Here is a 27,792-nt window from a genome sequence, read left to right on the forward strand (position 1 = left end):
CGCGCATGCGCGCTGGCGTCTGCGGCGGGGTTGAGGGATAGATTTATATCCGCCCGATCAGCTGACGCTCTGCATTGCAGCCTGCGGAGTGCAGCGGCGCCATGTACGCTCTCGCCCTCTTCGCCAGCCTTCTGGTCACCGGTGAGCTTCGAGGGTACTCGGTCTGGTGGAGAGGGACGCTGAAGCGTCTCCCGGGTCCCGGTTGCAGGGCAGCCCGGCCAAAACAGGCCTCGCCCTCCGCTCGCTTTCCCGGGCGCACTTGGAGAGGCTGCGTAGTGCGCAGGCGCAGGCCGGGGCCCGTGTCTGAGGGCTCTTGTTCCCGACTCCCTAAAATTCGAGTAGAGACAATTGGGCGGATGGGGGAGGCGCCGTGTCCCTTGTGTGTGCGCCCAGGCTTTTGCCCAAGGCCTTGCGGGTGGCCGCGCTTCTCCCTAGGGCGGGGTTGGGGGAGGGTGGGGATGGGGTGACCCCTCCCGCCGCCGCCTGTTGTCCCTGACCTGGCGCATGTGATCGACATGGCCTGAAGCCTCATCCTGCAGGCCAGGTTGGCTGGTGACCTCTGCCTCAGACTGCACGAGTATGGGGAGTTGCAGGAAGAGCCTGTGTGTCTGCCGGGGATGATCTTGATGTATGTGAACTCCCGATCGTAGTAGGTCTTGGAGGGGCTTTTGTGATCTCCATTGCACTGAGCCTCTTATTTTTCCTATTTGATCTGGCGGAAGCCATTGGCCGGTCTTTATTTTGTAGCAAATGTGAGAGCTGGGCACAGAAGTTGCGTTTCTAAAATGGTACCGATGATTTTGTTAAAAAGCACTGCAGGTTACCATGACAGCGCCCGGGGACCCACTGCATCCATCACCTTGATTCTAGGAGAGGCCACCTGGTTTGCAGTGGCGGATCATTCCCCATAAGTCTTGCCTTTCCTAGCCTCATGTCAGTCATCACGTTGCACAGACAGGTGTGAATTGAGATTTTAAGACCTACAGAGGGGCTTCTCTCAAGTCGGACTTTTCAGGTCATAACCCACCAAAGGAAGTAAACATCTATAGCTTCAGGGTCTGTTTACTTGTAACTACTCAGTGGAGGAGGGAGCTCTCTCTAAGACAGGGTCTGGCTAAGTACCTCAAAGTGGCCTTAACCTTTTTAGGGGATCACAGTGTTTTATGTAGTCCATGCTGACCTTGGATTTGCTGTGCAGCTCAGGATGACCTTGAACTTGATCCTCCTGCCTCCACCTAAGTGGGGGGAATTACATGTGCTTAAAAAAAAAAATTGTTCAACTTAGGGTAGTGAACACCTGTGATCTCAGCATTTGGACGGCTGAGATAGGAGGATCTTGAATTTGAGGCTAGCCTGGGCTATGCAGGGAAGTTCTAGGCTAGCCTCCGCTATATATTGAGATAGCGTTGCAAGAGAAATGCAAAGAAATGCAATTAATTCTGTTGGCCTTGAGTCATCCCATCCCTCGTGAGTTCTGATTCACCCGCACCCAGAACCAGACTTCTTTTTTCACTTTCTGTAGTGTGGGGCATTGTGAACTTGGACCCTAACACATGGTGGGCGAGCACCCTCCTACCATGTCACACTACAGCCCTTAATTGTTTCTATGGAAAAATAAAATCTGCGTATGCAGTTCATCTGACTAGAGTCTGGTTAAATGAGCCTCTCTTCCCTGAGCGGTTCGGTAGGTAGGTAGGAGGGTCCTGTGATGGCCTTGATTTGACTCCAGGCCCATACTGTAGCCAAGGTCACACTGATAACTGGAAGAATGCTGGCTTGTTTTGACTCTCCACCACTGAGAGCCTGTGACTGTAGCCCATGTGTGCTCCCTGAGGCTCTTAGGGCCTGTGGGTTCAATGTGGCACTACTTTCAGGGTGCCACTCAGACTCTGGAGAGGTTTCATGGCTTGTGTTTTAATGCTGTCCTGGGTGCTTAGCATATTCCAGGTCCTGTCCGATCTTCACAAAGGCCTGGGGGTACAGATGCTTGTTTTGGGCTACTCTTCCGCCCATCCAGTCTTCCTGCCTTTCCCACCCAGTCAGAAAGTAAAGACATTGCTAAAAGAATAAAAAGCCAGTTTAACCTCTTTGTAGGGAATGAGGATAGGTGCCCAGCCTCGGAAGATGTCGGCTGTTGACTGGGGGGTGTCTCAGGATGCTCACTCTTTGCTCATGTTCTGTTGGCAGGGCTGTCCAAATACCACAGCACAGGTGGTGAGTGCTTGATGCTAGGCCTGGCCTCAGCTTCATGTACAGCCCCACATGGTAGAGGCAGAGAGAGCCCTGACTCCTGGCTGGCTTTCCTTTGATCTCCAGAACACAGGTGCATGCGTATGCGTGTGTGTGTGTGTGTGTGTGTGTGTGTGTGTGTGTGTGCGCGCGCGCGCGCGTTAAATATGTTAAAAAATTTAAAAAACAAAACAAAAAACTCTGTGCTGGATATAATTTCTACGCATTCACTTTCTAGAATGGTGACATGGTGGCAGGCTAAAGCCTACCCAGCACAGGGCATCATTAGCTGCCTGCAGTGGCAGCCCCTGACTCCCCGTCCATGCTGTGTCTGGGCCTGTCTGCCGGAAACAGCTTTGCTCACCTTGGCTCCAGGGAATCTTAGTGTCAGGATGTGCAGGAGGGACTGTTCCGGTAGGAACAAGTGGGTCAGGGTTGGTGAGCTGAGCATAGAGAAGTGGCGGAGGTACCCGCATGGGGCAAATGCTCTCACTGAAGCTGAGACGCCATTACAGCTGCCACTTGGGCCGTGGCTAACCCCTTAGTGTCTGTACATATTGAGGCAGCGCCTACTTAAGTTATGAATAGCAACAGGAACCCCCAGTTTCACCTGCTGATGATGCCGAGAAAATCCTGTTTAGCAAAAGGTAGCTTTTTTTTTTTTTTTCCTTAAAGACAAGTTCCTGCTTGTAGCCTAGGCAGGCTGGCCTCTAACTTTCTGTGCAGCGCAGGTTAACCTTGCAGGTAATCCTCCCATTTCACATACTGGAGTGCTGGCTGGAATTACAGGTGTGAGTGAGCCACCATCCCATGCCAGGCTTCTGTCAATTGTGTTTTTTGGGTGTGTATTTGTGCGGTGTCCGGTACGCATGCCTCTCAAAGGCCAGAGGAGGCTGACAGGCGTACTTCATCAGACTTCTCTTTATTCCCTTGAGTCCAGGTCTCCCTGAACTAGAGAGGTCAATTGGCAGCCACCAAGTGCCAGCCATCCTTGTGTGTCTGTCCCGACAGCGCTAGGTGAGGTGTGCGGCCAGGCCACTCCCAGTTCACATGGGTGCTGGGTCTCTGAACTCAGGCCCTGGGGCTTGTGCAGCAAAACTCCTGAGCCACCTCCCCAGCCTGTCTTGTCAGGTTCTTGATATATATTTGACAGGCTGTTCTGAAGTGTGTTGGATTTGAGTTGGAGGGAATTGTCTAGCGCAGGGAAGGAGAATTTATCCTCTTTCTTTTTTTTTTTTTCACTTAAGGGCCTTACATGGCAGCCAAGCACCCTAGACTCTGAACTCTACGCCTCCATTTTCTTGTGAGAAACTGGAATTCCAGGCTACTGGCAGGATCTGAAATGGACAGGAAGAGGAAGGGCAGGTTATTGCTCTGCCTAGTGAGAAGGCCTGGGAAGTCCCCAAGGCCAAGGCCTGCTGCTTGGATAATGGCTGACTGTTCTTGGATGCAGGCTATTGACGAGCATTATAAAGTATTGGCTTCTAGGCTCTTAACTAAGCCTGTTCTCCAGATGGCCACCAGGCAGGAAGTTACTGATTCGATATCTGCCTCCAGCCCCCATTGGAGATTGAACTCAGGGCTTCTTCTCATGGGCTAGGCATTCTGGATCTGGATTTGCGAGAGTCTTGATTACATCAACCTGCTTGCTTATTTTTATTCTTGGTACTGGGGACTGAGTTCAGGACTTTGTGCAAGTTAAGTACCTGTTCTTCCGTTGAGTCACAACTCCAGCTCAAAAATTTTTTTTAAAAGATTTATTTATTTTATTTTATGTATGTGTATGGGTGTTTTGCCTGCATGCAAGTCTGTGTGAGGGTGTGTGTGAGGGTGTTAGATCCTCTGGAATTAGAATTATAGATAGTGGTGAGCTGCCATGTGGGTGCTGGGAATCTGAACCTATATCCTTTCTGGAAGAGCAGCCAGTGCTCTTAGCCACTGAGCCATCTCCAGCTCCCTCCAGCTCAATTTTAATTTATTATTATTTTATTTTTATTTTTATTTTTTTGAGATGGGGTATCACTATTGTCCTGGAACTCACAATGTAGATCAGGCTGGTCTTGAACTCACAGAGATCCACCTCTGCATCCAGAGTGCTGGGACTGAAGGCATCATACTACCATGTCCAGCTCAGGGTCGGCCTTGAACTCAGATCCTCCTTTTTGATCTTGATTGCTCTGTCTCCCCAGTCCTGAGGTTATGAGTGTGTACCTTATCACTGTGCCTCGTTTCAAATCACAGTTTTATTTATTAATTTATTTGGTGTCGGTACTGCCGCCTGAAGCCAAGACCTTGTGAGTGCTAGGCAAACACTTTACTGGTGAGCTAGATCCCCAGCTTCTCCCCACTTAAAAAGGTGGGTATAGCAGGGCGCAGTTCCACGAGCCTTTAATCCCAGCACCTCGGGAGGCAGAGACAGGTGAATCTCTGAGTTCGAGGCCAGCTTGGTCTGTGTAGAGTTCTAGGACAGCCAGGGCTGCATAAAGAGACCCTTTAATATCATCACTTGGAAGCACAGGGCAGAGCTCTTGTGAGTCTGAGTCCATCCTGATCTGCATTGTGAAACTGTCTCATAACAAAACCAACAGTGGTAAAGTACAGTGGTGTGTGTGGGGACTGGCTAGTGTAAAAGCACTAGCTACCCTTTTTTTTGTTTGTTTTTGTTTTTTCAAGACAGTTTCTCTATGTAGTTTTGGTGCCTGTCCTGGAACTCTGTAGCCCAAGCTGGTCTCGAACTCACAGAGATCCGCCTGGCTCTGCCTCCTGCGTGCTAGGATTAAAGGTGTGCACCACCACCGCCTAGCCTAGTTACTTTATTTATTCATTGTTGTTTTTTTTCCCCAAATCCAGTGAGGTTTCAGAATATAATCTTTGGAGTCTAGGTTTTTGAGACGGGGGTTTTTGCTGGTCTTGGCTAGCCTGGAATTTGTTACAAAATTGCTGCCGTCCTCATGCCTCTGTCTCCCAAGTAGGGATTACATGTGTGCAGAGCCATGCCTAGCTTCAGGTTCAGTAGTCAGTAGTCCAGGCTGGGTATGGAGCAGTGTTACCTCATTGCCAGTGCGGTTTGTGGCCTTAGGCCAGGGACTTAATCTCCTGATTTCTTCATCTGCCACATGGCATTCATTGTTACCCTCTCTCTGCATTGCCCTGAGAGTTTGCGTGGTGAGGTTCTGTTGGCTGCTCCACACTGATAGGCTGCTCCACACCGATAAGCACATTATCCGGTTATCCCCTATTGTCCCGCCAGCATTGTGACCCTCCTCGGCCCTTGGCATGGTGATTGCCATGGCGTCTTTCATTTCAAGGGATGCTGTAGATTAGCAACAAATTTAAATGACTTATTAAAAATGTGTGTGTGCTGGGATATAATTATGGAGTTAGGAAAACCAGTAGAGTAGTTAGCCAGCAAACTAGGAGGTAGCTGAACCAGGTTTGGCTACCAGGCCAGCCTTTAATGGCATCGGTGGGTCCCAACCGCTTTCGGGTATCTAAACACTTGGGTCTAAACCTGTTGTCAGTGACTGTGGATTCTGGGGTGAGTCTGTTCAAATCCCGAGCCTGGCTTCCCTGTTCATAAAGTTGGTGAGCTGTTGAGATTGAGTAATAGAAGCACCCAGAAAGCAGGTTTAAGGACTAGCCGAGAACAATAGTCTCCTTACTGCCTCAATCAGTATACACTGCTCTTTCTCCCTCTTTCCAGAACCTCACACACTGAGCTATACTCACAGATCCACCATTTATTCATTTTTTTTCCCCTTCTTTAGCCACAGTGGTCGTATGTGGGCTGTTTGTGCTTTTTGGTCTCTTTAGACATGCAGAGAAGTGGAAGGGGAGGTACAGTGGACCCCCCTTTTTTAAATTTGTATTTGTTCAGTGACCAGCTGGTCTCCTCTGCCACTGACTGGGTGCTGATCAGACACAGAAGCGGAACCCTCTACCCTGTGTGGTGTGCTCATGGGGATCTCGTTCATGAGACAGCATCTCACACTCAGCCCTGGCTGGCTTGTAACTCACTATGTTGCCCAGATTGGTCTGGAAGTATTATTGGTAATCCTCCTGCCTCAGCGGGGTGAGTCACTTCTGCTCTCCAGTGCTTTTACACACCAGTTAACAATGGCAGTGTAGCTAGCTCCTGAAAGCCTTCACCTAGCTTACTTTACTAATTGTGTGCACTGTTTTGTGTTCAGATTAAGCAAGAGGAATTTATTTCTCATACATCGTTTGCTTCTTTCTCCCTAGAGGGATCTCTTCCTGCTTTGCAGTTTGCTTTGTCATTACAGGGTAGGCGGGCAGGGGAAGACACTACAGACTGGGCAGGTTTTTACCAAGTTCTCCAGGAGTCTCATTTCCTCTTCCAGTATTCCTGTCTGGTTGTCATGGCCCCTAGCTGTTTAAAGTGGCTAGAGGGTGGTGGTGGTGGTGGTGGTGGTGGTGGTGGTGGTGGTGGTGGTGGTGGTAGGGGCTGGTAAGATAGCCCAGCATATAAAGGTCCTTGCCTTCAAGATTGGAGTCTGGTCCCTGGGACTCACATAGTGGACGGAGCCATCTGACCTACACTCGTCGTATGCATGCACATGTGTGCACAGACAGTCAGTTAAATAATTTTTTTAAGTGTTCATGACCTTGTGGGTCTTCCCTGGAACATCTTCCCCCGAAAATACCCTCCCTCTTTTCCTGCAAGTACATCTTCCCCCGAAAATACCCTCCCTCTGTTCCTTCAAGTCTGCTCAGATGTGGCCTTAGAGTTTCCACTGCTCGCTTGAACTAGCCCCTCATTCCACCCTGACCTCCCACAGCTTTGTGTTCCTCTGAGCATCAGTGTCAAGCTACTCACGTGTCTGCAGATTATACGACAGTGCTGGGCATTGTCAGGTGGCGGTGTGGATGGTGACTGAGGGCAGTGTGCATGGAACCGAATGCCAGCAGTGACAAAGGGGACCGGGAGATGGCTCAGCGGGTACAGGCGCTTGCCACCAAGCCTGGACCACCTAGGTCCTGACCCGGGACTTGCATGGTGGAAGGAAGAGAATGGACTGGGCTTCTCCGTGCATGCTGTGGTGAGAGTTTGTGCGCGCCCGTATAAACAAATAAGTGTCATTAGGGCTGGAGGGATGGCTCAGTGGTTAAAGAGCACTGGCCGCTTTCGGGGAGACCTGAATTCGATTCCCCAGTCCCCCCACGCCGGCTCCCAGCTGGCTGTAGCCCCAGTTCCTCTTTTGTCCTCCGCTGGCTCTTTACATACGTGTAAGTCAAGTCAATCTTTAAAAAATGTAATTAAAAGGTAGTGTTACATCTCATTAGCTTTTTCAGTGCTCACAGAGTAGACTGAGACAGGGTCTTCTCCTGTGGTGATGGGTGGCCTCAAACTAATGGCAGCCCCCTCCTTCACTTTTCTCCTGTTGGAATTATAGCCATTTGCCACCATACCTGGTCTGTATGCTTCTCTGTCTTCTCTCTTGATAGTTGTGCTAAGCAATCGGTCTCCCTACTGATGAGCTACATTCCCAGCTTGCGCTCTCTCACTGGCTATCTCTCTCTCTCTCTTTTTGTTTTTTGTTTTTTAAATTTTTTTGTTTCTTTGGAGACAGGGTTTCTCTGTGCAGTTTTGGTGCCTGTCCTGGATCTTGCTCTGTAGACCAGGCTGGCCTCAAACTCATAGAGATCTGCCTGGCTCTGCCTCTACCTCCCGAGTGCTGGGATTAAAGGCGTGCGCCACCACCGGCGCCCAGTTCCGAGCTCTCTTATTTTGAAAGTGTCGTGGGCTAGTTTTGGACTCCCTGTCTTGTAGCTTCACAGGCCTTGATTTGTGACCTTCTTGCCTCAGCCTCCTGATAGCTGGGATTGCAGGCCCGTGTCCTCATGCTGGGTGCGTCCAATCTTTATCAGGATTAAATGAAACATTTTATGTTCTGATGTTAGCATTAAGACATCGTTTCTGGGAGTTGACAAATCCAGTGTGACTCTTTGGGCTCTGGTGAAGTACTAGCTTTCACAGTAGTTTGTGGTCGGGCTGGAGGGACACCCCCTCCAATGCCTGTGGGAGATGATTTTTCTGTAGGTTGTAGGACCCAGGAAGTGAGGTGAATCTGAAAAGGGAACCAGCTGTAATTTGGGGAAGTGGTTTTGTCTCCCCCCCACTTTCAGAATTTGGCGGTTCTCTCTGGTTCTCAGGGTTTGATTTGAGTGGGCAATGCAGGGAGACCTCTGTGGGCAGACTGCAGGGCTGTATGAGACTGTCGCCATGACACCTGTCTGTCATTGTGTACGCTGATAACGGAAAAACTAATGACAAATCCCAGGAAGGAGACAAGTTTTTCCCTCGGGATGAACTTGTGTTTGCTCTTGTGGATTGTTGGTGTCAGTGTGAGTGTGTGCGACTGCGTGCGTTTCTGGGCGTGGAACCCAGGGCTTGTGCATGCTAGGCCAGTGCTTAACCACTGGGCCCCACTCTCCTCCTCCCCAAACCTCCGACACCTGGCTGGTGTTGTTTTAACACACAGCTGCCTCAGTGTTTGGTCTGTTGGGCCACGTGTCAGATACGTCTGGAAAGAAGAATTGATGTGAGGAGCTTGTGGTACTCCTACTGCTCTTTGGGGTCTCTGGGACCTGCTGTTTAAGACTGCACCTTCAGCAGCTGATGGGCATGGGCTGTAGCCAGAATAGCAGCCCTACCCAAGGTAGCTTTCTACTCAAGGCGAAGTGACTTAGACCTCAGGAGAGGGGGAGCTGAGCAGCCAGCCTGAATGCTGGGCCATTCTAGCAGCCTGCTTCAACTCACCAGAGGAGGGTTGAAATGTTAGGTTTCCATCAAAGGGAGCCAGAGTGACTTTGTAGGCTGCGGTACGCTTGTGTCTGGGACCTTCGCTCTAAGCAGCTACACACGTCAAGTTCAGATCAGCATTTCCCCATTGGTAGGGTGTGCCTGGTCGGTCATCTCCAGCAATGCCAGTTGCTAAGGGCTGCATGGCCCGGTGTGCAGGTCCATGCTGGTGAGTGAGGCTGGCTGGCTGACTGAGTCTGTTTCCCAACCTGACACTTGCTGGGCCAGCAGTGGAACATTGCCATGAACGACCAGCTCTCCTGAGGTTCTGGAACCATGCTGCTGTGCCTCTGGCCTTCTCACCTGGTTGGAGCCTGAGCTGCCCTTCAGGACAAGGTGTGTTACTCATGGCCAGGGCATATTGCACTCTTATCTCAGTATCTGGAAGTTTATCTCATCGTCTGATGTGTGACCATTTGCAGGAAGAACCTTTTCAGAATCCTTTTATTTTTTGAGTTGAGGTCTCACAGAGCCAGGGTGGGCTATATAGTTCAACTCAGTTCCAGTTCTGTAAGCAGGACTCTGTAAGGAAGCAAGTACGCCATGCCAGTGGAGGCCTCGGGGACCCAGCTGAGTGGAGAGACAGGCGCTGCCCTGTATCCGTTTCCCTGAGAAGTAGTATCTAGGGGAGTAAGAGGGTAACACTGCCTCTTTCTCTGTCTCTCTCTCTTTGTTTCTAAGCAACGTGGCTGTTGTCATGGTGATGCATTCCCCAGGCAGCAGATGCAGTAAGCTGTGGAATGCAGTTGCTCAGGGAGCCTGAGCATTTTCCTCTTACTCTTTTGGTAACCAGATTCGAATGGTGTTAGCACAGGTTACATAAAATGGTTAAAAGGAAAGGCACAAGGATGGTCCAGATACAGAGGCTGTTCACGGAATAGCGGGTAGGTGCATGTTCTATAGGCAAGGTGGTTGCATTGCATCCATGACTTGCCATGCCCTCCGTGGAGGCAAGCCCCATACATGATAAAGACTTGTTTGGAGATGTTCTGGTGAACAAAGTGTTGATTAGGCATGTGCATCAGTAGGGTTTAGCTTTGACTGCAAAAACAAAAACAAAAACAGAGACCTCGAATTAGAACTGCTGAAGTCTGATAGAACTGTCTAACACCGGCACTCAGGAGCCTGGTGGGCTAGCTTTGACCGTCCTCTAGAAGACCTCGGAGACAGACTCGCTCTCTCTCTGCTTCACGTTTTGCATCCTTGGTCTGGCCCTCTTTTCTTTCCTTCATGGTCCAAGATGGCTGATGAGGTGCCAGCCCATGCATCTAATTTTCATGGAAGATGCAATGGCCTCTCATGAACAGACCTGATGCAGAGGAGATTGCTAAGTATAGTCTTTCATCCTGGCATCTGTGTGAGAGAAGGGAGATGCATGTGGGGAATGGCTTCTCTTCTGTCCAGAATAGTAACTGTTTAACTAGTGGTAAGGGTTATTCTGATTCTAGAAGTAACCTGAGGAACAACAGCCTCCGAGTTTGTTGGCCTATAGCTGTCCAGGTCTCTGCTCTCCCATGTCCCTAATAAATGTCCAGTGGGTTGAGAGAACAGCTTCGGTCCAGCTCTGTTGTGGTCAGGAGAGTGGGTCACCGGGAGATCCTCCTGCTGTCCCAGGTGCAGTTGATCACAACGGCACTCACTGTGATGTGTGACAGTGCATGTTTTATAGGTGTCAGGTAATGCTTGCAGATCCCTTGAAGAAGATCTCCAGGGCACATGACTAGAAGCCAGCGCCACGTGAATAAGTGCAAGGCCCCTCCAGTCCCTGTGAGATGAAGGCGTGGTGGTTGTGGTGAGCTCGGGCAGTTGAGGTGTTGGTGTATGATTAGATCATCTTAACTCTTCACACTCAGTTCCCTGACATCAGAAGCTTCAGTTCAGGGGCGGTGCACACACAGGCTTGGAAGAGCAGTGGCTTGCTTAAGGCTGTTTGCACAGGAAGTGGCCGAGCTAGGTTGGGAGGCAGGTCATGTCTAATTAAATGTTACTCAGGGGATGTGATATAAGGAGTCTTAGTCTGAAGTTTTAAATCCTTGCCTCTCAGCCTTCTGTTTTATTTGTGTATGTGCTGGTGGAGGGTGGTAGGTGTATATGTGCCATGGTGTGAGTGTGGAGGTCAGGGGTCAACTTGGGGGGGTTCTCTCATACAGGTTCCAGGGATCTGACTCAGGTTGCCAAGCTTGGCAGCATGCATATCTTACCCATGGAGTCATCTTGTTGATACATTTTGTTCTGGAGACAGGCTCTTGTTAAGTACCTGCTGGCTTCCATAATCCCCCTGCCTCAGCTTCCCAAATGCTGGGCTTTTAGGTGTAAACCACTACACCTGACTTCTGAGTGTTTCTTAAACACACACACACACACACACACACACACACACACACACACACATTTACTTATTTGTACATGTGTAGACAAAAAGTGTGCAAGTTGTGAGAGTCAGTTCTTTCCACCATGTGGGTCCTGGGGATCAGACTTAGGCCATCAAGCTTGGCAGTAAGCACCTTTACCTGCTGAGCCATCTCACCGGCTCTCTGGGAGTGTTTTGTGTCTAGCATCTCAGGCCGCTGTGAATCCCAAAGCCAGACTCCCGTCAGTCATTCTTAATACCATATAATTCTGCTGGTATCTAGTTTTATTTCAGGTTATTTCTTTGAATCTGGTTCCTACATGGGCTAGGCAAGGGCACTATTTGCCACTGAGCTATGTCAACCTTTTTAGCCATTTTTTGGTTTTGTATGAGACAGGGTCTCATTATAGCCCTGGCTAGCCAGAGAACCATCTGCCATTGCATCTGAGTGCTAGGATTAAAGTTGTGTATCACCACATCCAGCCTCGGTTTTGCCTTTCTGAGTCAAGGTTTTCTATGAATACCAGGCTGGCTTTGTACTCACTGAAGCCCAGGCTAGCCCCAGTTTATAGTAGTTCTTCTTCTTCAGTCTTCCAAGTGCGGGGAAGGCTTGTGTGACCATTGTTACTGAGAAAGGGTTTTACATGTTAGTCCTGGTTGGCCTGGAACTGTGTGTCTGGATCAAGCTGGCCTTGAACCCAACAAGGGCTAGGATTAAGGCTGAAGCCAGGTATGGTTGATGCATTTCTTCATCTCAACAAGCACTAGGAAGGCTGAGGCAGAAGGATTAGAGTCTGAGGCCAGCCTGAGCTACATATAGAGGCCTTATCTCAGCAGACTAAAGGGGTGAAGGAAAGACAACAGCCCCCCCCCCCTTCCCCCAGGGAGAACTTTTGCGGCCAGGGCTTTGACTGTAGTGTCAGGCCCTTGACTTGAAGTGTGGTTCAACTTGTGCATGCTGAGTGCTGTTCACGTCTGTAAGGACATGAATAAGGGCAGGTGAACCAGGGCCCGCTAGGAACTCAGGCAAACATTCGAAGAACTTTCTTAGAGGTAGCTAGCCAGCCACCTCAGAAGGAAGTTGGTTTTAAGTAAGGACAGGGTGTGGGAGGGTGAGAAGAAAGGCCAAAACATTGCCTGCGAACGTATTTTGGGAAATGACTGGCCAGAAAATTTTGGGGTAATTTTGTGAAAAAAGTTTTGTTTTTGATTTGTGTGTGTGTGTGTGTGTGTGTGTGTGTGTGTGTGTACACATGTACATGAGTATGGGTGCCCACGGAGGCCAGAAGAGTGAGATTCCTGGAGTGGAGTTACAGGTATAATTCAGGTCCTCTGCAAGAGCAGAATGTAGTCTTAGCCGCCGAGCCATCTCTCCGGCCCTGGTTATTGATAAATACCTCGGGGCTGGATGTCACTGCCTAAGAAGGTGGCAGCTCAATCCTTCCCTTGGTGTGTCCCTGCTGTGTTAAGGATGGCCCTCTGCTTTTAGTTGCTCAGTGCTCTGGGGTCTAGAAACAGCTAGAAAAGTTCCACTCCCTGCCATAAGCAGGACAGGTCCCTCCCCTGTTTGAAAGCTACCATGTGTGTCTCAGATACTTTCCCTGCTTCTTCCTGTGGGTCCTGGGAATCCAACTTGGATGTCAGGCTTGCCGGCAAGCACCTTTACCCCCCTGAGCCAAACCCCCTCCCCCATTATTTTCTCTCTTTGAGACAAGAGTCTCACAGCTCAGGTAGACCATTCTCCTCCCACCTCCCTAGTGGGGGGTTTGCAGGCATGCCGCCATACCTCGGTTTTCTTACTGAGCTTTCCAGTGGGGTGCTCTGCCACCTGCATCTCCTCCGTTTTTTCACTTCTGCATCCTTAGGTTTTGTGGTTAAAGCGCAGATGTGAGCCTGCTTGTCCCGTGGCATCAGATCTCTAGCCACCGCTGGGATGTTGCCCAAAGAATGGACCCCTCTCTTAGGGACAGGTCATTGGAGAGTGTGCTGGGGGATCAAATAGGATGCTAAGATTGTTACCTGGATGTATGTGTGTCAGATAACTCTCAGACCTCAGTCTCCTGGCCAAAACAAAGAGCGTCATGACTGAGCATGGTTTCTGTGTCAAGTTCCTAGCGGGCAAGACAACCACAGGATCAGCCTGTGGCTTGAGCTTGCCATAGCAAGCGAGCTTCCCAGAAGCCTGGAGGATTTTAGTCTCTGGTGAAGATGGGGGAAGATAGGCAATGATAGCAGTCAGCTGTCTCTGTCTTCCTGGTATGCAAGTCTTTGAGCTTGCCGGCTTCTGGTTCCCCGTGTGCCTGCCACTGTGCAGTCTGGTATTTTTTGAGACAGGGTCTCTCTGTGTAGCTTTGCGCCTTTCCTGGAACTCATTCTGTAGCCCAGGCTGGCCTCGAACTCAGAGATCCGCCTGGCTCTGTCTCTCGAGTGCTGAGATTAAAGGCGTGCACCACCACCGCCCGGCCCACTGTGCAGTCTTTTAACCAGAGACCTGTTTGGTACCTTTCATTCCTCACCAGGGTAGTACCAGGCAATGTGTTTTTTGTTTGGGAACATACAGTTTTCCTGTAGCCCAGGCTGTCCTGGAACCCAGTGTGTATAGCTTAGCTCCTAGGAATCCTTTGTCTTACGACCCTCACCACCTGTTTTCAGCCTGGCTTGGCCTCTGGGTATTGAGTTTGGGAATAAGATGCATTTGTAATCTGGTGTGTGTGTGTGTGTGTGTGTGTGTGTGTGTGTGTGTGTGTGTGTGTGTGTGTAGTGTGGCAGCAGATCATGGTTCGTGTGATGCTATCTGAAGAGGTAGGTGCAGGCTGTCAGGTGAGCTTGCTCCAACTGTTAGGGAACCTCAGTGGAGCTTGTGGACGCAGGAACGGAGCATGTCATTCTTTATCCCTCAGTTTTAGGAAGAGCCTGCTTAGGGATTTGTGGGGGCCACATGTCTGTAGGGTGCAGGCAGGGTGACTGTGGGCTGTGGGGTTTTCTTGCGTGACTTGAGCCAGGTGTCTCCTATTTTCATCAGAAGTTGCTCCCATCTTCCTCCGTGTCTGATAAAATCTCTGGGTTTTTGTTTGTTTGTTTCTTTTGAGACAGCATCTGATTGTATAGCCCAGGCTGGGCCCAAACTCACCATCCCCTGTCTCAGCCTCCTGAGTGCTGGGATTGCTATAATCAGATTTTGAGGATTCAAAAACCTGATACTGTTTATAATAGCTAAACAGGACAAAGGTGTCAGTCTCATGACTTGAGACAGGTTCTTTACCTGGGCAGCCATTTCTGTGATGCAGTTAACATTTCATGGGCTAGTGAGGGCCAAGTGACTGCTTAGCCGGCAGGCAGCGCTAGTCTTTAGCGCTGCAGACTTAGGTACCGGGCTTGTTGGAAAGGGCCCCCTTCTCAACGCCGGTTCTCCTTTTAGCTCTGACCACCCCGGTCCAAGACCCGAAGATATGTGCTGGGGGCTCAGCCGTGCTGTGCAGAGACCTGAAGACGGCGGTGGATTGCGGGGCTTTGAAACACTGTCAGCAGATGGTGTGGAGCAAGCCCACAGCGGTGAGTGCCAGCCTCATGCTGCCCTCTGCAGCTTCCCAGTGTCTGTGGACCACTTGGTCCTGATCTCCTTGGGGATCCTGTGACAGACAGGACCTGCCCCTGGTGTGTCCAGCTTACTTCAGAAACGGGGGGCTCAGAGTCCTGTCCCATAGGTACCCTGTCTTTTGGTGGTCCCACACTCCCTTGTGGGCCTTCTCCATCAGTGTCTACCCCGCTCCTCAGGGGAGGGGCTGGTGGGTTGTGGTGCAGGCACACAGGCATACCTTGCCTTTGTGATTCATCCCAGGAAGCTCAGACTCCATTTGCTCACCTTCTCTCATGCCACAACCAGGCGGACCACTGACTGAGCCCCATTGACAGAGCCCTGCCTGCAGCAATGCCATGTTATTTCCAGCTGTAACTGCACTGGGGATGATCCCCCTTCATGTCAATGATGATGAATGGAACACGTTAATGTAGGGCTTTGAGAAATGGACGGAGATGGGCAGACTTCCCACGCATTCTAATCTATACCAGACCTCAGGGACCACGCACAGAATGATGGGGCTGCTACTGGCTTGTGCTGGCTGGGACACACCAGTGGGCACGGGCTGAGTTTGACTTAGTGGAGTTTGGGCTCTGAACTTCCACTTTTAGCAAGAGAAGAAAACTTGATTAAACATTTACCCGATCACTTGGTGGAAAATCGCTGTCCTGTGGCCAGGGTTTCCTCTGGCTTCTCATTTGCTTTCAGTCCTGTTTTGAGTATTGCTTCCTCTTAGCAAGTTTTATGTGCACTGAGTGAGGACTATGCAGTCTTCTGGATCGGTAGCTTGGTGGTGATTAGGACAGCTTCTTGGGGGTTCGTTGGGTGAAGTGTCCAGACATACAGAACTTTCTCTGTCATGTTCTTTTCCTCTTAGAAATCCCTTCCATGCGACATATGCAAAACTGTTGTCACTGAAGCTGGGAACTTGCTGAAAAACAATGCCACCCAGGTGAGCTACTGTGGAGGGAGGGTGGGTGCGGGCTGTGGCTGGAGGCTGTGTGGTGTGTGTGTGTCTGTGTGTGTCTGTGTGTGTGTGTCTGTGTGTGTCTGTGTGTGTCTGTGTGTCTTAGGACGCCTGTGGCTCTGGGCTCCAGAGAGGAGTGGTGTTGGTCCAGAACTAGCAAACACTGACATGCCAGGCCTTACAGGACATACTAAACCTGACAGAGTAGGTTGGTTGGTTCTTAAAAATTTTATTTTTAATTTTTAAGGATTTTAATTACCTTTAAAATCTTAAATTAATGAATATCATGAGTGTAATTAAGAATAAATTAAAAATAAATAGAAAGACTTAAAAAAAAGATTTTTAAAATTTATGTTTCTTTTATGTGTATGGGTGTTTTGCCTGCATGTGTATATTTGCACATCTGTGTGTCCGGTGCTCACAGGTCAAAAGAAGGCATAGAATCCCCTGAATTGGAGCTGCAGGTGGTTGTGAGCCAGCATGTGGGTGCTGAGAACTGAACCCAGGTCTTCTCAAGAGCAGCAATTGCTTGAGCCGTCTTGCCTCCTTTTTTGGAGTCAGGGTGTCACTATGCAGAGCACTCTATGCAGAGCAGGCTGCCCTCAAACTAAGAGATGCCTGTCTCTGCTTCCCAGAAGTGGGGATTAAAGGCTACAGTACCACCTGTCTTGTTAACTCGGAGACTTGATAGGTAGCCCAGGCTTGCCTTAGCTGTGTGAGTGCTGGAATTATAGGACTGTACCACCTCACCCAGCCATAATAACACTGCCATCTTTGTGTGTGTACATGCGATGTGTGGGTCTGCTCCTCTGTGTGTGGGCATAAGGAGACTGAGGGTGACTTTGGGTGTCTGTCTCTGTCTCTCTTCATTTAATTCACTAAACACGGCCTTGTCATTTCAGCTAGCCTCTCTGGGCAGCTACCCCTTGAGATCTGCCTGTTTCCATACACGTACACGTTCCCTGGCCTATTTGCATACACGTACACGTTCCCTGGCCTATTTGCATACACGTACACATTCCTGCCTCCCCAGCACTGGGGTTTGAGGTGTGCTTTGCCCAGCCTGGCTTTTATGTGCCTGGGTGCTGAGGATCCAAACTCAGGCCTTCTTGATTGTTGCTGGAGTCACCGATGAAGGACCTTTTGCCCTGTGCTGTGTCCCCTGCAGGAGAAGATCCTTGGTTACCTGGAGAAGACCTGTGAGTGGATTCACGACTCCACTCTGTCGAGCTCATGCAAGGAGGCAGTGGATTCTTACCTGCCTGTCATCCTGGACATGATTAAGGGGGAGATGGTAGGTGATGGGGGCGGGGCCCAGAGCAAAGAGGCTGGGAAGGGAAGTGTGTTCCTGGCTTTGCAGTTCTCCTGCAGCTCTTCCCAGGGCTCTTTGCACGGTGCAGTTGTGGCATGGTGGCTTGCCTGTCTGTGCTTTGCTGGGGCTGGAGTGCCTTGGACTCTCCTGCATCTCGTTGACAATAGATAGATAGAAATCAGTAACTCTGTCGGGCCTCTATTCTAGAGCAAACACATGGCTTCGTCTCTGTGCATGAGGAGTTGAGGGATCATCCTGGGGATGTAGTGTGGGAACAGCTGCTAAGATGCTCACTTGTCACAGCACGTGGGTACTGTGCCCACCCTGGGTGCCAGAAACTAGGGGTCAGGCATGAACCAGGAGCTAGTGTTGTGGAATTTGAAAGGCCCTCAGGAAGGAGAGGTGCTAAAGAAGGCAGTCACTGGGGCTAAGAGTGCCAAAGATGGAACCAAGGTGTTGTGGGGAAGGTGGGCATGTGACACAGAGCCTTGTCTGTCCCAGGGCGAGACACCCAGGAAGGACACTACAGTATTGCTGGAGGTGTGGTGGGGACAGTGGAGATGGACAGATGCACATTGTGTTTGAAGAATGAATAGACTAGCCTTATTCACGGAGGGGGGTACAGGAGCCTGAAGGGCTGGGGACACCTGGGTCTCTGGGGGAGTTGGCAATGGAATCTTTTCTTTGCTAAAATGGCCACTCAAGGGAGCGGGTTGAATAGGATAGAACTGAGTGTAAACTGGAGATGTTCCTGAGGTGGCCATGAGTGTGAGTTTAGTAAGAGATGAGAATTTGTGAGCCACATGGAAGGTGTTTGTTTGAAACCAGTGGGCTGTGTTAGCTGGCAGCTTGTGAATGGACCATGGCCATAACTCCGTGGCTGACCCTTCCTCTCTACTTAGTAGCTCATCTTCCTTTAAGGAAGAGCCGACAGTGAGCAGCAGTGACATTTCAGGGCTGGGGGACCTCTGCAGGTTGTGTACTTTGTTGTAACTTTCCTGTTCGTCCCAGGTACACTGAGTAGTGTAGTATTCTTTTTGATGGACACAGGGGCGGCCCTGACTGGAGGACAAGAGGGTTCTCTTGCCCTGTGGGGAGGCCCTTCAGCTGTCTCTTCTCCATTCCAGAGCAACCCCGGGGAAGTGTGCTCTGCACTCAACCTGTGCCAGTCTCTTCAGAAGCACTTGGCTGAGCAAAACTACCAGAAACAGCTTGAGTCCAACAAGATCCCGGAAGTAGACATGGCCAGTGTGGTTGCCCCCTTCATGGCCAATGTCCCTCTCCTGCTGTACCCTCAGGATGGCCCCCACAGCCAGCCACAATCCAAGGTTAGCTGAAGACGGGTGGAGTCAGGGTGAACGCAGTGGGAATGTGTCACAGAGTGCTGAACAGAACTTCTCCATTCTGTCCCTTGACGGTAGTTTTTAAAGAATGGGCTATTTTAAGAAGCCCACCTCTCTCACTTCAAGCCACGCCCCACCGGCAGCCCCGTGTATACTGCCAGCAGAATGAATGGCCCCGAGGTTAAAAGCCTGGCTCCCAGGAGCTCGCAGCCAGTCATCTATAGTACTGTGGCCCCGCATGAGCTGTGACAGCTCCCCGGAGCTTGCTGCTCTTCTACTTGTAGGTGAACGACGATGTCTGCCAGGACTGTGTGAAGATGGTGACTGACATCCAGACTGCTGTGAGGACCAACTCCACCTTTGTCCAGGGCTTCGTGGAGCACATCAAGGAGGAGTGTGACCGCCTGGGACCGGGCATGGCCGACATGGTGAGCCTCTGGCCCCCACACTTTGGATGTGTTCTGTCTGGGCTAAGGTGGGAGCAAGAAGTGGCCATCCCACTGGCTCTGAGGAAGAGGTTCTTTGGAGTTTCTCTTTCCCTGACTGCTTTTAGTGGGGTGTACTATACATATATTTTGGTTAGTGAGTTAGCACTGAAGAAAACGTGGGTAAAGCTGTTTCTTTGTTTTTTCTCTTTTCCTGTCACCGTGTATTAAAAATCACTAGAACTATTTTACTTTTTATTATTTTAAAAAGTAGCTGATTTATGAATGTGTGTGTGTGCGTGCGCACATATACCTGTGGGAATTGGTTGTGGGTCCTCAGGGATAGAACTCAATTTATCAGTCTTTGTGACCTTGCCTTTACCCACAGAATCGTCTTGCCGGCCCTAGAACCTGTTTTTGTTTTGTTTGTTATTTTAAGATTTATTTATTATGTATGCAGTGTTCTGCCTTGCATGTATGTCTGCAGGCCAGAAGAGGGCACCAGATCTCATTACAGATGGTTGTGAGCCACCATGTGGTTGCTGGGAATTGAACTCAGGACCTCTGGAAGAACAGCCAGTGCTCTTAACCTGAGCCATCTCTCCAGCCCAGAAGGTTCTTAATAGTCTTTTGCAGCTACATCGTCTAGATTGCTAATAATGGTGGCTCTGTGGCCTTGGGGCACTTAGATTGTTAGACACTGAGGACTCTAAGGTCTTTTGTTATAATAGCTCCACATTTATTTATTTATTTATTTATTTATTTTTAATAGGTGGTAGAATAACCTAATTACTGTATTATCTTAGTAAATCTGAGGAGACGCTTAGATCTGTTCTGGGAATTTTTTTTTCCTGGTGAGAGCAGATCTCTGTGTTGCTCAGGCTGACCTCAGTCTCTGGTTGCTGGGTCAGAGGCCTGTCTGTGTCCTCTGCCAGTCACTGTTGAGGTGTTGTTTGGGTTGTGATGAACTAACTGAACCTTTCTCTCTGCAGTGCAAGAACTACGTGGACCAGTACTCTCAGGTTGCCGTCCAGATGATGATGCACATGGTAGGTGGCCAGGGGCTTCTGGTTAGTGTCCGTCCGCACTTGACAGCTCCATACTTTAGGCTCCTCCTTTTCCACTCGTGGGCCAAAGTCAACTCGGTCCTCCTGATCGCAGCCCACCCTCCTGCCAGCAAAGTCTTCCTTAGCTGATGTGATCCCGGACTGCCCCTCATAGCTGTCCTGGTCGCCTGGGGCTTGCTAGTCTGCATGCGTGAGCTGGCCATCAGATTGCTAGTGTCTGGCTGAACGCTGGGATCTGTAGGGGTATCGTGCCCTGCCGCTAAACCAGGGTGGGAGAATTCCAAGGGTAGCCTGTGTTCTGTGTCAGGAGGGAAGGAAGCCAGCCTAGCAGAGCTGGCTCTGTGTCCGGAGAAGCAGGATCAGCTATGGTTGCTGCTCACTTCCCCTGCTCCTGATGCCATCTGATGATGCCCAGGGGGTTGGGGTGGAGGTTCGTTGCCTGTGAGAGATGGAAACATGGGGCATTGGAGACAGCTAGACTATTGGTCAGCACTGGCTTTTCAGACCCCAGGGAGCAGGAGTTGGCTCCATACTAACTGGCGGAGCTGAGTAGGTGGGATGCACTTGTCTCCACTCTCACAGACCGCTGAGTCCTTGGTCATGCTTGAACATAGGCCCTTTCCTGCTTTGTGTGTGATTACCACCCAGCTGCTGGACAGACCTGTTCCACAGGCAGTCCCTCTGGTGGTTTGTTTAGGATCTTTGCCCATGCCCTGAACAGTAAAAACACCTAAAGGCAGCTCATAAAGACCTTCATGGTAAAGATAAACCTTTGATGTGAAGTGGCCTGATGAAGTCCTTCCTTCTGGGTGACTTGAGTTGTTTTTATTATAGTGTGGGGGGAGTTTTTAAAAATGTTCTATGTATCAAATATCAAATCATTTGAGTTTTGAAGACTTATCAGTGAGAACATTTCATGTGCCATCTTAGTTTAATTTGCCTTTTTCCCTAAAAAACAAACAACAAACAACATTTTTTAGGGGAAAGAGTTTAATTTGCCTTTTCCCCAAAATAATAGTCTCATTTTGTAGCTCTTGCTGGCCTGAGATCTGTCTGCCTTTACCTCCCAGATGCTGGCATTAAAGGCTTGCACCATGATGCCCAGCTGGTCATTACCCTTGTATTCAGCTACATAATAATCCAAAATGCAGACAGATCCTAATTTATATGACTATTTCTTTGACCTTTGTGGGTAAAGTAGACTCTCTTTGGAATGATAGCTTCCTTTTAGCCATGTCTCTGCATCCCTCCCTGTTTGTCACTTAGGATGACGGAAGCTGGAATGCCTAACCAAAGCCCACAAATCCACCTTCCAGGCTGGCGTCTGGCCTGAGGTTGGGGACTTTGCTATATATGGCCCTCAGAAAGGCCAGGCGTGGTTAGCTCCAGGGATGGAGGCCCTTTCCAAGGACAGTGTCCACCAGCTGCCTAGCATGGCCTGTCCCTTCAGGGCTGGACTAGCTTCCTAGGCCCCTGTCCTTCCCTCGCCGTCAGGGTGTTGTCCTTGAACTTGATGACGTCCTTATGCCTGGGTAACTGCCTGACTGTTGTTTTAATTTTTCTTAACTATTGTGTCCTCTCCTTTCTCCTGTTTTCCCCTCCGATTTCCTGTTTTTTTGTTCACCAGCAGGATCAGGTATGTGATGAGACTTTGCTTGTGGTAGTGGCTGCTGCTTTTAGTGGTTGGCTCTCCTTTCATTTTTTTGTTTTTGCTTTTTTTTTTTTTTTTTTTTCCGTTCTGGCATGGTGAGCTCTGACAGGTATGACGAAGGGTCTCCCCATCATCCTAGGCACCCTTCCCCTGAGATTGAGCACTCTAGGCCATGGAGGCTTACTACCCCCCTTTGGGGGGGGGGGCAGAAGGTGGTGAAGCTAGCCGAGCCTATGCTCAGGTCAGCCCCAGCATGCATGCCTGTCACCAGGGTGATGATGGCGGTACCTTAGCTTCCCTCAGTGAGGGCAGAACCCCTGCTAGAAACAACCTTGTGCCCTCCGCAGTGGGTGGCGTTGCATGACTTTGTGCTGTTTTCCTAACCCCAGAAATGCCTCTGCATGAGCAAACCAGCTGTAGACGTGCCCTGACTTGCAGGAGGGAGAGACTTGTCCATGGACTCTCAGCTGTGACTCCTACCCTTTAGGGAGTGCGGCGCGGGGCCTCACTGGATGGTGCGCTGTGGGAACCAGTGTTTAGTCCATACCATCGCCCCTTTGAGTCTGTTCTGAATGTGGCCTTCAGGCTCTAGGATTTGAGTTCTAGATTTGAATCTCACAGGAAAGGACTTAAAGTGCCTGAATTTTCATTTACGCTGCCTCAGAGAGACGGACCCCCTAAATCTTGGCAGTGCCCCCCCAACCAAAAAGAAAAAAGCTTTTGTACCTCTAGCCTCATTCTGACCTTGTCTCCTAATCTTCAGATGTGTTAGAGACAGGGAGTTCAGGACACATGACCTTAGTTCTTCAGCCCCGATTGTACGGGTGGCCCGTGCTCATGGTCTGGCTCTCGGCCTCCATGCTCCCATGCTGGGCTAAGAGCTGGCTGCAATTGGCTCACACAAGTCACAGGGCCTGTGGACGGGGCTTGCTCTGGGCTTTTGCAGTGTGACGGATGGTCAGAATGTTCACACTTGGTTCTCTGTGGCTTGGTGTCTAGATGGTGAGAGGGCATCCGCGTGAAGCCCTCGTGACTGAAAGTGCCTCATCAGCTTGGGTCCTGGGCTCTCACATGTACTGTGTGCTGTTGTGGACACAGACTGTGGCTTTTCGGCATTCCTTCTTCTTAAATGCACCATTTTAAACGGTGCCGTCAGTGAAGGGGGTCCATGCGGTTTTAGTTCTGACACATTGGGCTTTTCTGTGAGATCGAGGGCCTGTGGTTTCTCTCTAGAGGGTTTCCCTCTGACAGTGAGCTGGGAGATTTATGTAGCCCGGCCATCCTTAGGGGCACAAAAGTGCTAGAGGACTATCTTATGGTGGCCCTGACTGGAGCAGAAGAGGCTACAGACCCCTTCCTCCAGGTGGAATGGTGTCCATGCTCTTGTCTTTAAGCAGAGCCCTTTGGATCAAATCTGAAACTTCAGCCTGAGTGGGAGGAGTCAGCAGCTTTATGCCAGGGCCTTAGCACCTGACCTTGGTGTCTCAGGAGGGGTTTGGAGGGTCGCAGGCACAGGCTGGCTAACAGTGACTCTATTTTCTTCAGCAACCCAAGGAAATTTGTGCTCTGGTTGGCTTCTGTGATGAGGTCAAGAAAGTACCAATGCAGACCTTGGTCCCTGCCAGTGAGGCCATCAAGAACATCTTCCCTGGCCTGGAACTCATGGACTCCTCCTATGAGGTACTTCCTGTCACTGCTGTGTGCTGACTGGAGCCGACACACTACTCTTCCATGTCGTCACATCCTCTCAGTCACATACTTTGGTGCCCTGTCTGGCTTCTAAATGTGTTTGAAGTTGAGACCTGGAGGATATTCTTCAGCAGGCCTCATCAACTGGTCGAGGGCCTAGCTAGCTGCCTCCAAGCTAACTAACCATTTCACATGTGCTTCCTGGGTCCTGTCTCCAAACAAACTGGAGGTTCCAAGAACACATGGCCTGAAGCTGGGCAGAAGCCTCTTCGGGCTTGTTGCCTGTCTGTGTATGTACATAGGCAATACCGTGTCCTTAGCACCCTCAGGGTACACTGCTCCATGCCATAATGAGTCTGCATTGAGCATGACTGTGGGTCTGGTAGTATTTTGGGATGCCTGGTGTTCATGGAACATATATATGTTCTGCCTGCTCACGACCTGCTGCCTTCACACTGAGGACACGCACACTCTACTGATGCATGAACACCTATGTTGTCTGGTCTCCAGGCTGTCCCCTTGTGTTCTTCTACACACACGCCTTTGGTTCTAGAACACCCCTTGCGTCTGGCCACCAGCTGTCTCCTGTTCCGTCTCCTCTGTCCTCAATGTGTGGCCACAGGAGAGAGGACAAGGCATCTGCTAGAATAGGGGCTTGTCTGAGTGCCACTCCTCCCCCACCCCTCCGTTTCACGGAGAGAAGGCACTTGTTTGAATTAAGGATTCTAGTCTTTGGAATACACTGCACTCTGAGGGCCTGTTGGCCAGCAGAGAGGAAACACGGCAGGTGCAGAGGCTCCCTGCCAGCACCACCTTACCAGAGGTGGATTCTGAGCAGCAGCTGCAGGTGGTAATGAGGTTGCAGGAAGTCCAGAGCAGACATTGACTTCTCAATAGGCAGATACCTATACCTGGGCTCTTCTCCACTACCATCCACCTCTCCCATGTGGACATAGGGTAGATAGCAAAGTGAAAGGTCCAGGGGGACAGCTGTTCCAGGAAGGAACAGCTCCCTACTCTACTTCCTGGAGCATGAAACTAGGGTGGTTTTGGGCGGTAGAGGGGGGCATAGAAGGTTGAGGAAAGGGATGGCCTCCCACCCTGAAGTTAGGGGATTGCACTGAGGAATTCACCATCACATTGTAGTGGGCAGGCAGAGGCCTGAGGTTACTGTCCTGTCTGCCATTCTGTGGCAGGAGCGTACCTGAGGGGGTCAGGTCCCAGCCTGAAAACGTTCTCCTTTCGCCCCTTCACAGGCCCAGAACATTATTTTCTGCCAGGCTTGCCAGTTTGTGATGAAGAAGTTGTCCGAACTAATTATTAACAAGGACACTGAGGTATGCTGCCGCCTTGCATGGGGACACACCCCTTCGCTGTATTCCAGAGTCAGAAGGTGCTCCTGGGGCATGGTCTCCTGACAGATGCACACCCCAGTACCCAGGAGGGAGGGCTCTGGCATCCCCCTGTTGGCCCGTTCCCTGTTGGGTCTAGGATCTCCCCTTCTTCCTGTCTGGCTCCACTCTGATATGATCCTTTCACCCATTTCAGACACTGATAATTAAAGCTGTGGGCAAAGCATGCACCCTGCTCCCTGCTCCCGCTTCGACCAAGTGCACCGAGATGCTGGAAACGTTCGGCCCCTCCCTGCTGGACATCCTTTTCCATCAGGTGAGCCCAGGCTTGTGTGGCTTGGTCCACCTCTGTTCCGGCAGCCCTGATTCGGTGGAGACGCTTGAGCAGCCTCCGTTGCCCATCGTGCCTGCGGTACCGAAACAGCCCGAACTGCCCAGACAGCCTGCATTGCGTGGTAAGTCCAGGGCACTTAGAGGGAAGGGGCCGCCAGAGGCCACTCTCAGGTCAGGGAGGAGCCCGCCCACCCACACTGAGCCCTGCATCCTTTGGTGTAGCGCACGTGCCTCGGAAGACTGGTGGCTTCTGTGAGGTGTGCAAGAAACTGGTCAGCTATTTGGAACACAACCTGGAGAAGAACAGCACCAAGGAGGAGATCCTGGCTGCACTTGAGAAGGGCTGCAGCTTCCTGCCTGACCCCTACCAGAAGGAGGTATGGGCATGGCTGCTGCTCACTGCTCATGTCCCAGGGCAAGTGTGCAGGGGGTCCTCTGTGCTCCAGGCTGGGAGGCAGCACAGGGAGCCATGGGAAAGGCTAGTGAGGTCAGCTCCCCCCCCCCCCCCCCCCCCGAGTTCTAGAATGTCTAGCTATGTGGATACAACTAAAGCCGCACCCTGTGTCCCTTGCCTTGGCAGTGTGACGACTTTGTAGCCGAATATGAGCCCGTGCTGGTGGAAATCCTTGTGCAAGTGATGGATCCTTCCTTTGTGTGCTCGGTGAGTCTCGTCAGGTGCCTGGGCATTGTAGCAGCATGGATGTGGTCTAGCGGGGTGGAGTGGGGTAGCCAGACTGACTGCTACCAGATTCTGGAACTCCTTCAATCTCAGCTCTGAAGGGGCTCGCTGGGCTGGGCAGCTCATTTCCCCCTTCTCTTGTCCTCTCTGATACAGAAAATCGGGGCTTGCCCTTCTGCCTCTAAGCTGCTGCTAGGAACTGAGAAGTGTGTCTGGGGCCCTAGCTACTGGTGTCAGAACATGGAGACTGCAGCCCGGTGCAATGTGAGTGTCCTAGACTGCCTTCTGCAGCGTGGCTGGGGATTGCCTCATGGAAATAGAGCCGTGGTCCTAACTCTGCTCTTTGTTAAGGGATGAGACGTGGGTACATGCTTGACATGGTGTACGCGGGTCCTGGGGATCAGACTCAGCCTATTGGGCTTGCATGGCATGCGTTTACCCACTGAGCCATCTTGGTGTCCCCTAGCATCCTTTCTCACATGATCACTAGGGATTGTACCAAACCTGTAGGACCCAGGGCCTATGCACAAGTCCTCATGGGACCTAGGGCATGAGCCTTGACTCAAGGGTACTCCAAAGGTGTTTTTTAGCAGCCCAAAGGGCGGGGGTGAGGGGAACTGGCTTTCCCGAGTCAGGTGTTGAACCTGGCCTCTGATAATCATTCAACTTTGGGTTCTTGTCAGGGGAGATTAATCAGCCTGGGTGACTGCTGGCCTATCACACCCCACGGGTGGCATGTGGGCCGGAGGCTGCCCCTCTTGAGCCCATGCTGGTTGGCCTGAAGTTTTTTTTTTTTTTTTGTCAAGCAACAGGACCTGGGGACCCACTGACAGTGGGTGAAGGGCTCTAGAGTCCTGCTGCCTGGGTGCTCTTAGAGGACAGCAGGGGGCTAAGCCTCTCCGTTCTGGGCCAGTATTTTAAGAGCTCCCAAAGCTCCGAGGGCCACAGGGTCCTGTTTTGATTGTGTCTTAGGTTGTCAGCATCTGTGACTTGGAACAAAATGAGGTCACATCTTAGAGTGATGCTGACGTGCCCGTGACCGTGCATTATCGTTGTGTGCAGCCTAACCGGTCTCCTTTTCTCCTCCCAGGCTGTCGACCATTGCAAACGCCACGTGTGGAACTAGTTTTCCAGCTTGCAGAAACTGCCCCCTACCTGTGGGCCTAGGATAATGAACACAGATCTCTTTGACTTCCTTCTAAGTAGGACCCCTCCCCTCCCCCACTTTTGTCATCCTTCCCCCATCTTGTAGCATCGCTGTCATGTAAGAGTGTCCCCTTTCTGCGTGGAGGAGGAGGACATTCAGGGCATCAGCCCTCCAGCTGCCCGCTCACCCACCTGCTGGAGGGGGTGTTGAACCAGAGGGCAGGAACGTCTCCTGAGCCCTGACTTGGTGTACAGGGGGTGGGGGCTTCTGTGGCTGCCTCCTCCTAAAGAGGGAGCTGCTCACCTTCCTGTGGTACCAAGGAGATTCCTAGGGATTGATTCGAAGCACAGAATAATCAGGTCTTTAGGATGATGGGAATTGCCATCGTCACATACAGAGATTTCAGAAGCACCTGCACGTGGCTTGCTTGGGATGCTGCCATCTAGGTCAGCCTTTCGCTCTGCTTTGCCTGTGTCCCTGTCTGCCTCCTTTGGGGTTCTGTGGGCTAGGGTGGGAGAGGAAACTTCTGAATGTAACTTGCCCATGCCATGTGGGCCTGCCTTTGTTGTGTGCGGCCCAGGAGCAGTGTTGGCTGTCAGGGCCCTGCGCGCCCCTTTCCTACCTTGTACCCCGCCCGTTGACCTGCCCTTTCATCTTATGGATGGAGCACCTGCCTGGCAGCGGGTGCCGCACTGGGGCCTCTATGTGGAGTGGTGTCTGGAACTCTGAAGAGCTGCAGCTTCTCTTGTGCCTCCAGGATGGGCATGTGCAGCTAAATGGACCTAGATTTTAATTTGTTTTGCACTAAGGTTTCTGTGACTTAATAAAGTTCTGTTAACCAGGTCTGG

The 27,792-nt window shown here is 50.8% G+C and overlaps 1 protein-coding gene across 3 annotated transcripts; it reads left to right on the top strand.

Moving 5' to 3' along the window:
- The first annotated feature begins 3 nt into the window (after positions 1 to 3).
- LOC118569625 (prosaposin) lies at positions 4 to 27,787 on the top strand. Of its 3 annotated transcripts, none has more exons than XM_036167702.1 (15): positions 4 to 141; positions 14,821 to 14,954; positions 15,857 to 15,931; positions 17,115 to 17,240; positions 18,386 to 18,586; positions 18,886 to 19,029; positions 20,019 to 20,075; positions 21,721 to 21,729; positions 23,290 to 23,424; positions 24,690 to 24,770; positions 24,982 to 25,240; positions 25,341 to 25,495; positions 25,699 to 25,779; positions 25,954 to 26,061; positions 26,888 to 27,787. In XM_036167702.1, the coding sequence occupies exons 1-15, from the start codon at positions 102 to 104 to the stop codon at positions 26,921 to 26,923; spliced, it is 1,641 nt and encodes a 546-aa protein (XP_036023595.1). In that variant the 5' UTR covers positions 4 to 101; the 3' UTR covers positions 26,924 to 27,787. The 3 variants fall into 3 exon arrangements, with proteins under 3 accessions (XP_036023595.1, XP_036023597.1, XP_036023596.1); XM_036167703.1 differs by having other exon boundaries at positions 5 to 141; positions 21,724 to 21,729; XM_036167704.1 differs by lacking the exon at positions 21,721 to 21,729.
- Positions 27,788 to 27,792: the final 5 nt, after the last annotated feature.

This window comes from Onychomys torridus, chromosome 18 (assembly GCF_903995425.1).
Source record: "Onychomys torridus chromosome 18, mOncTor1.1, whole genome shotgun sequence".
Lineage (NCBI taxonomy): Eukaryota > Metazoa > Chordata > Mammalia > Rodentia > Cricetidae > Onychomys > Onychomys torridus.

Bases quoted from the DNA above. Each gene is read 5' to 3' on its own strand.
- LOC118569625 (XM_036167702.1), top strand. From the start codon at position 102: ATGTACGCTCTCGCCCTCTTCGCCAGCCTTCTGGTCACCG. The intron at 142-14,820 runs GTGAGCTTCGAG...TTCTCCTTTTAG, and splicing joins CGCCAGCCTTCTGGTCACCG to CTCTGACCACCCCGGTCCAA. The intron at 15,932-17,114 runs GTGAGCTACTGT...TGTCCCCTGCAG, and splicing joins TGAAAAACAATGCCACCCAG to GAGAAGATCCTTGGTTACCT.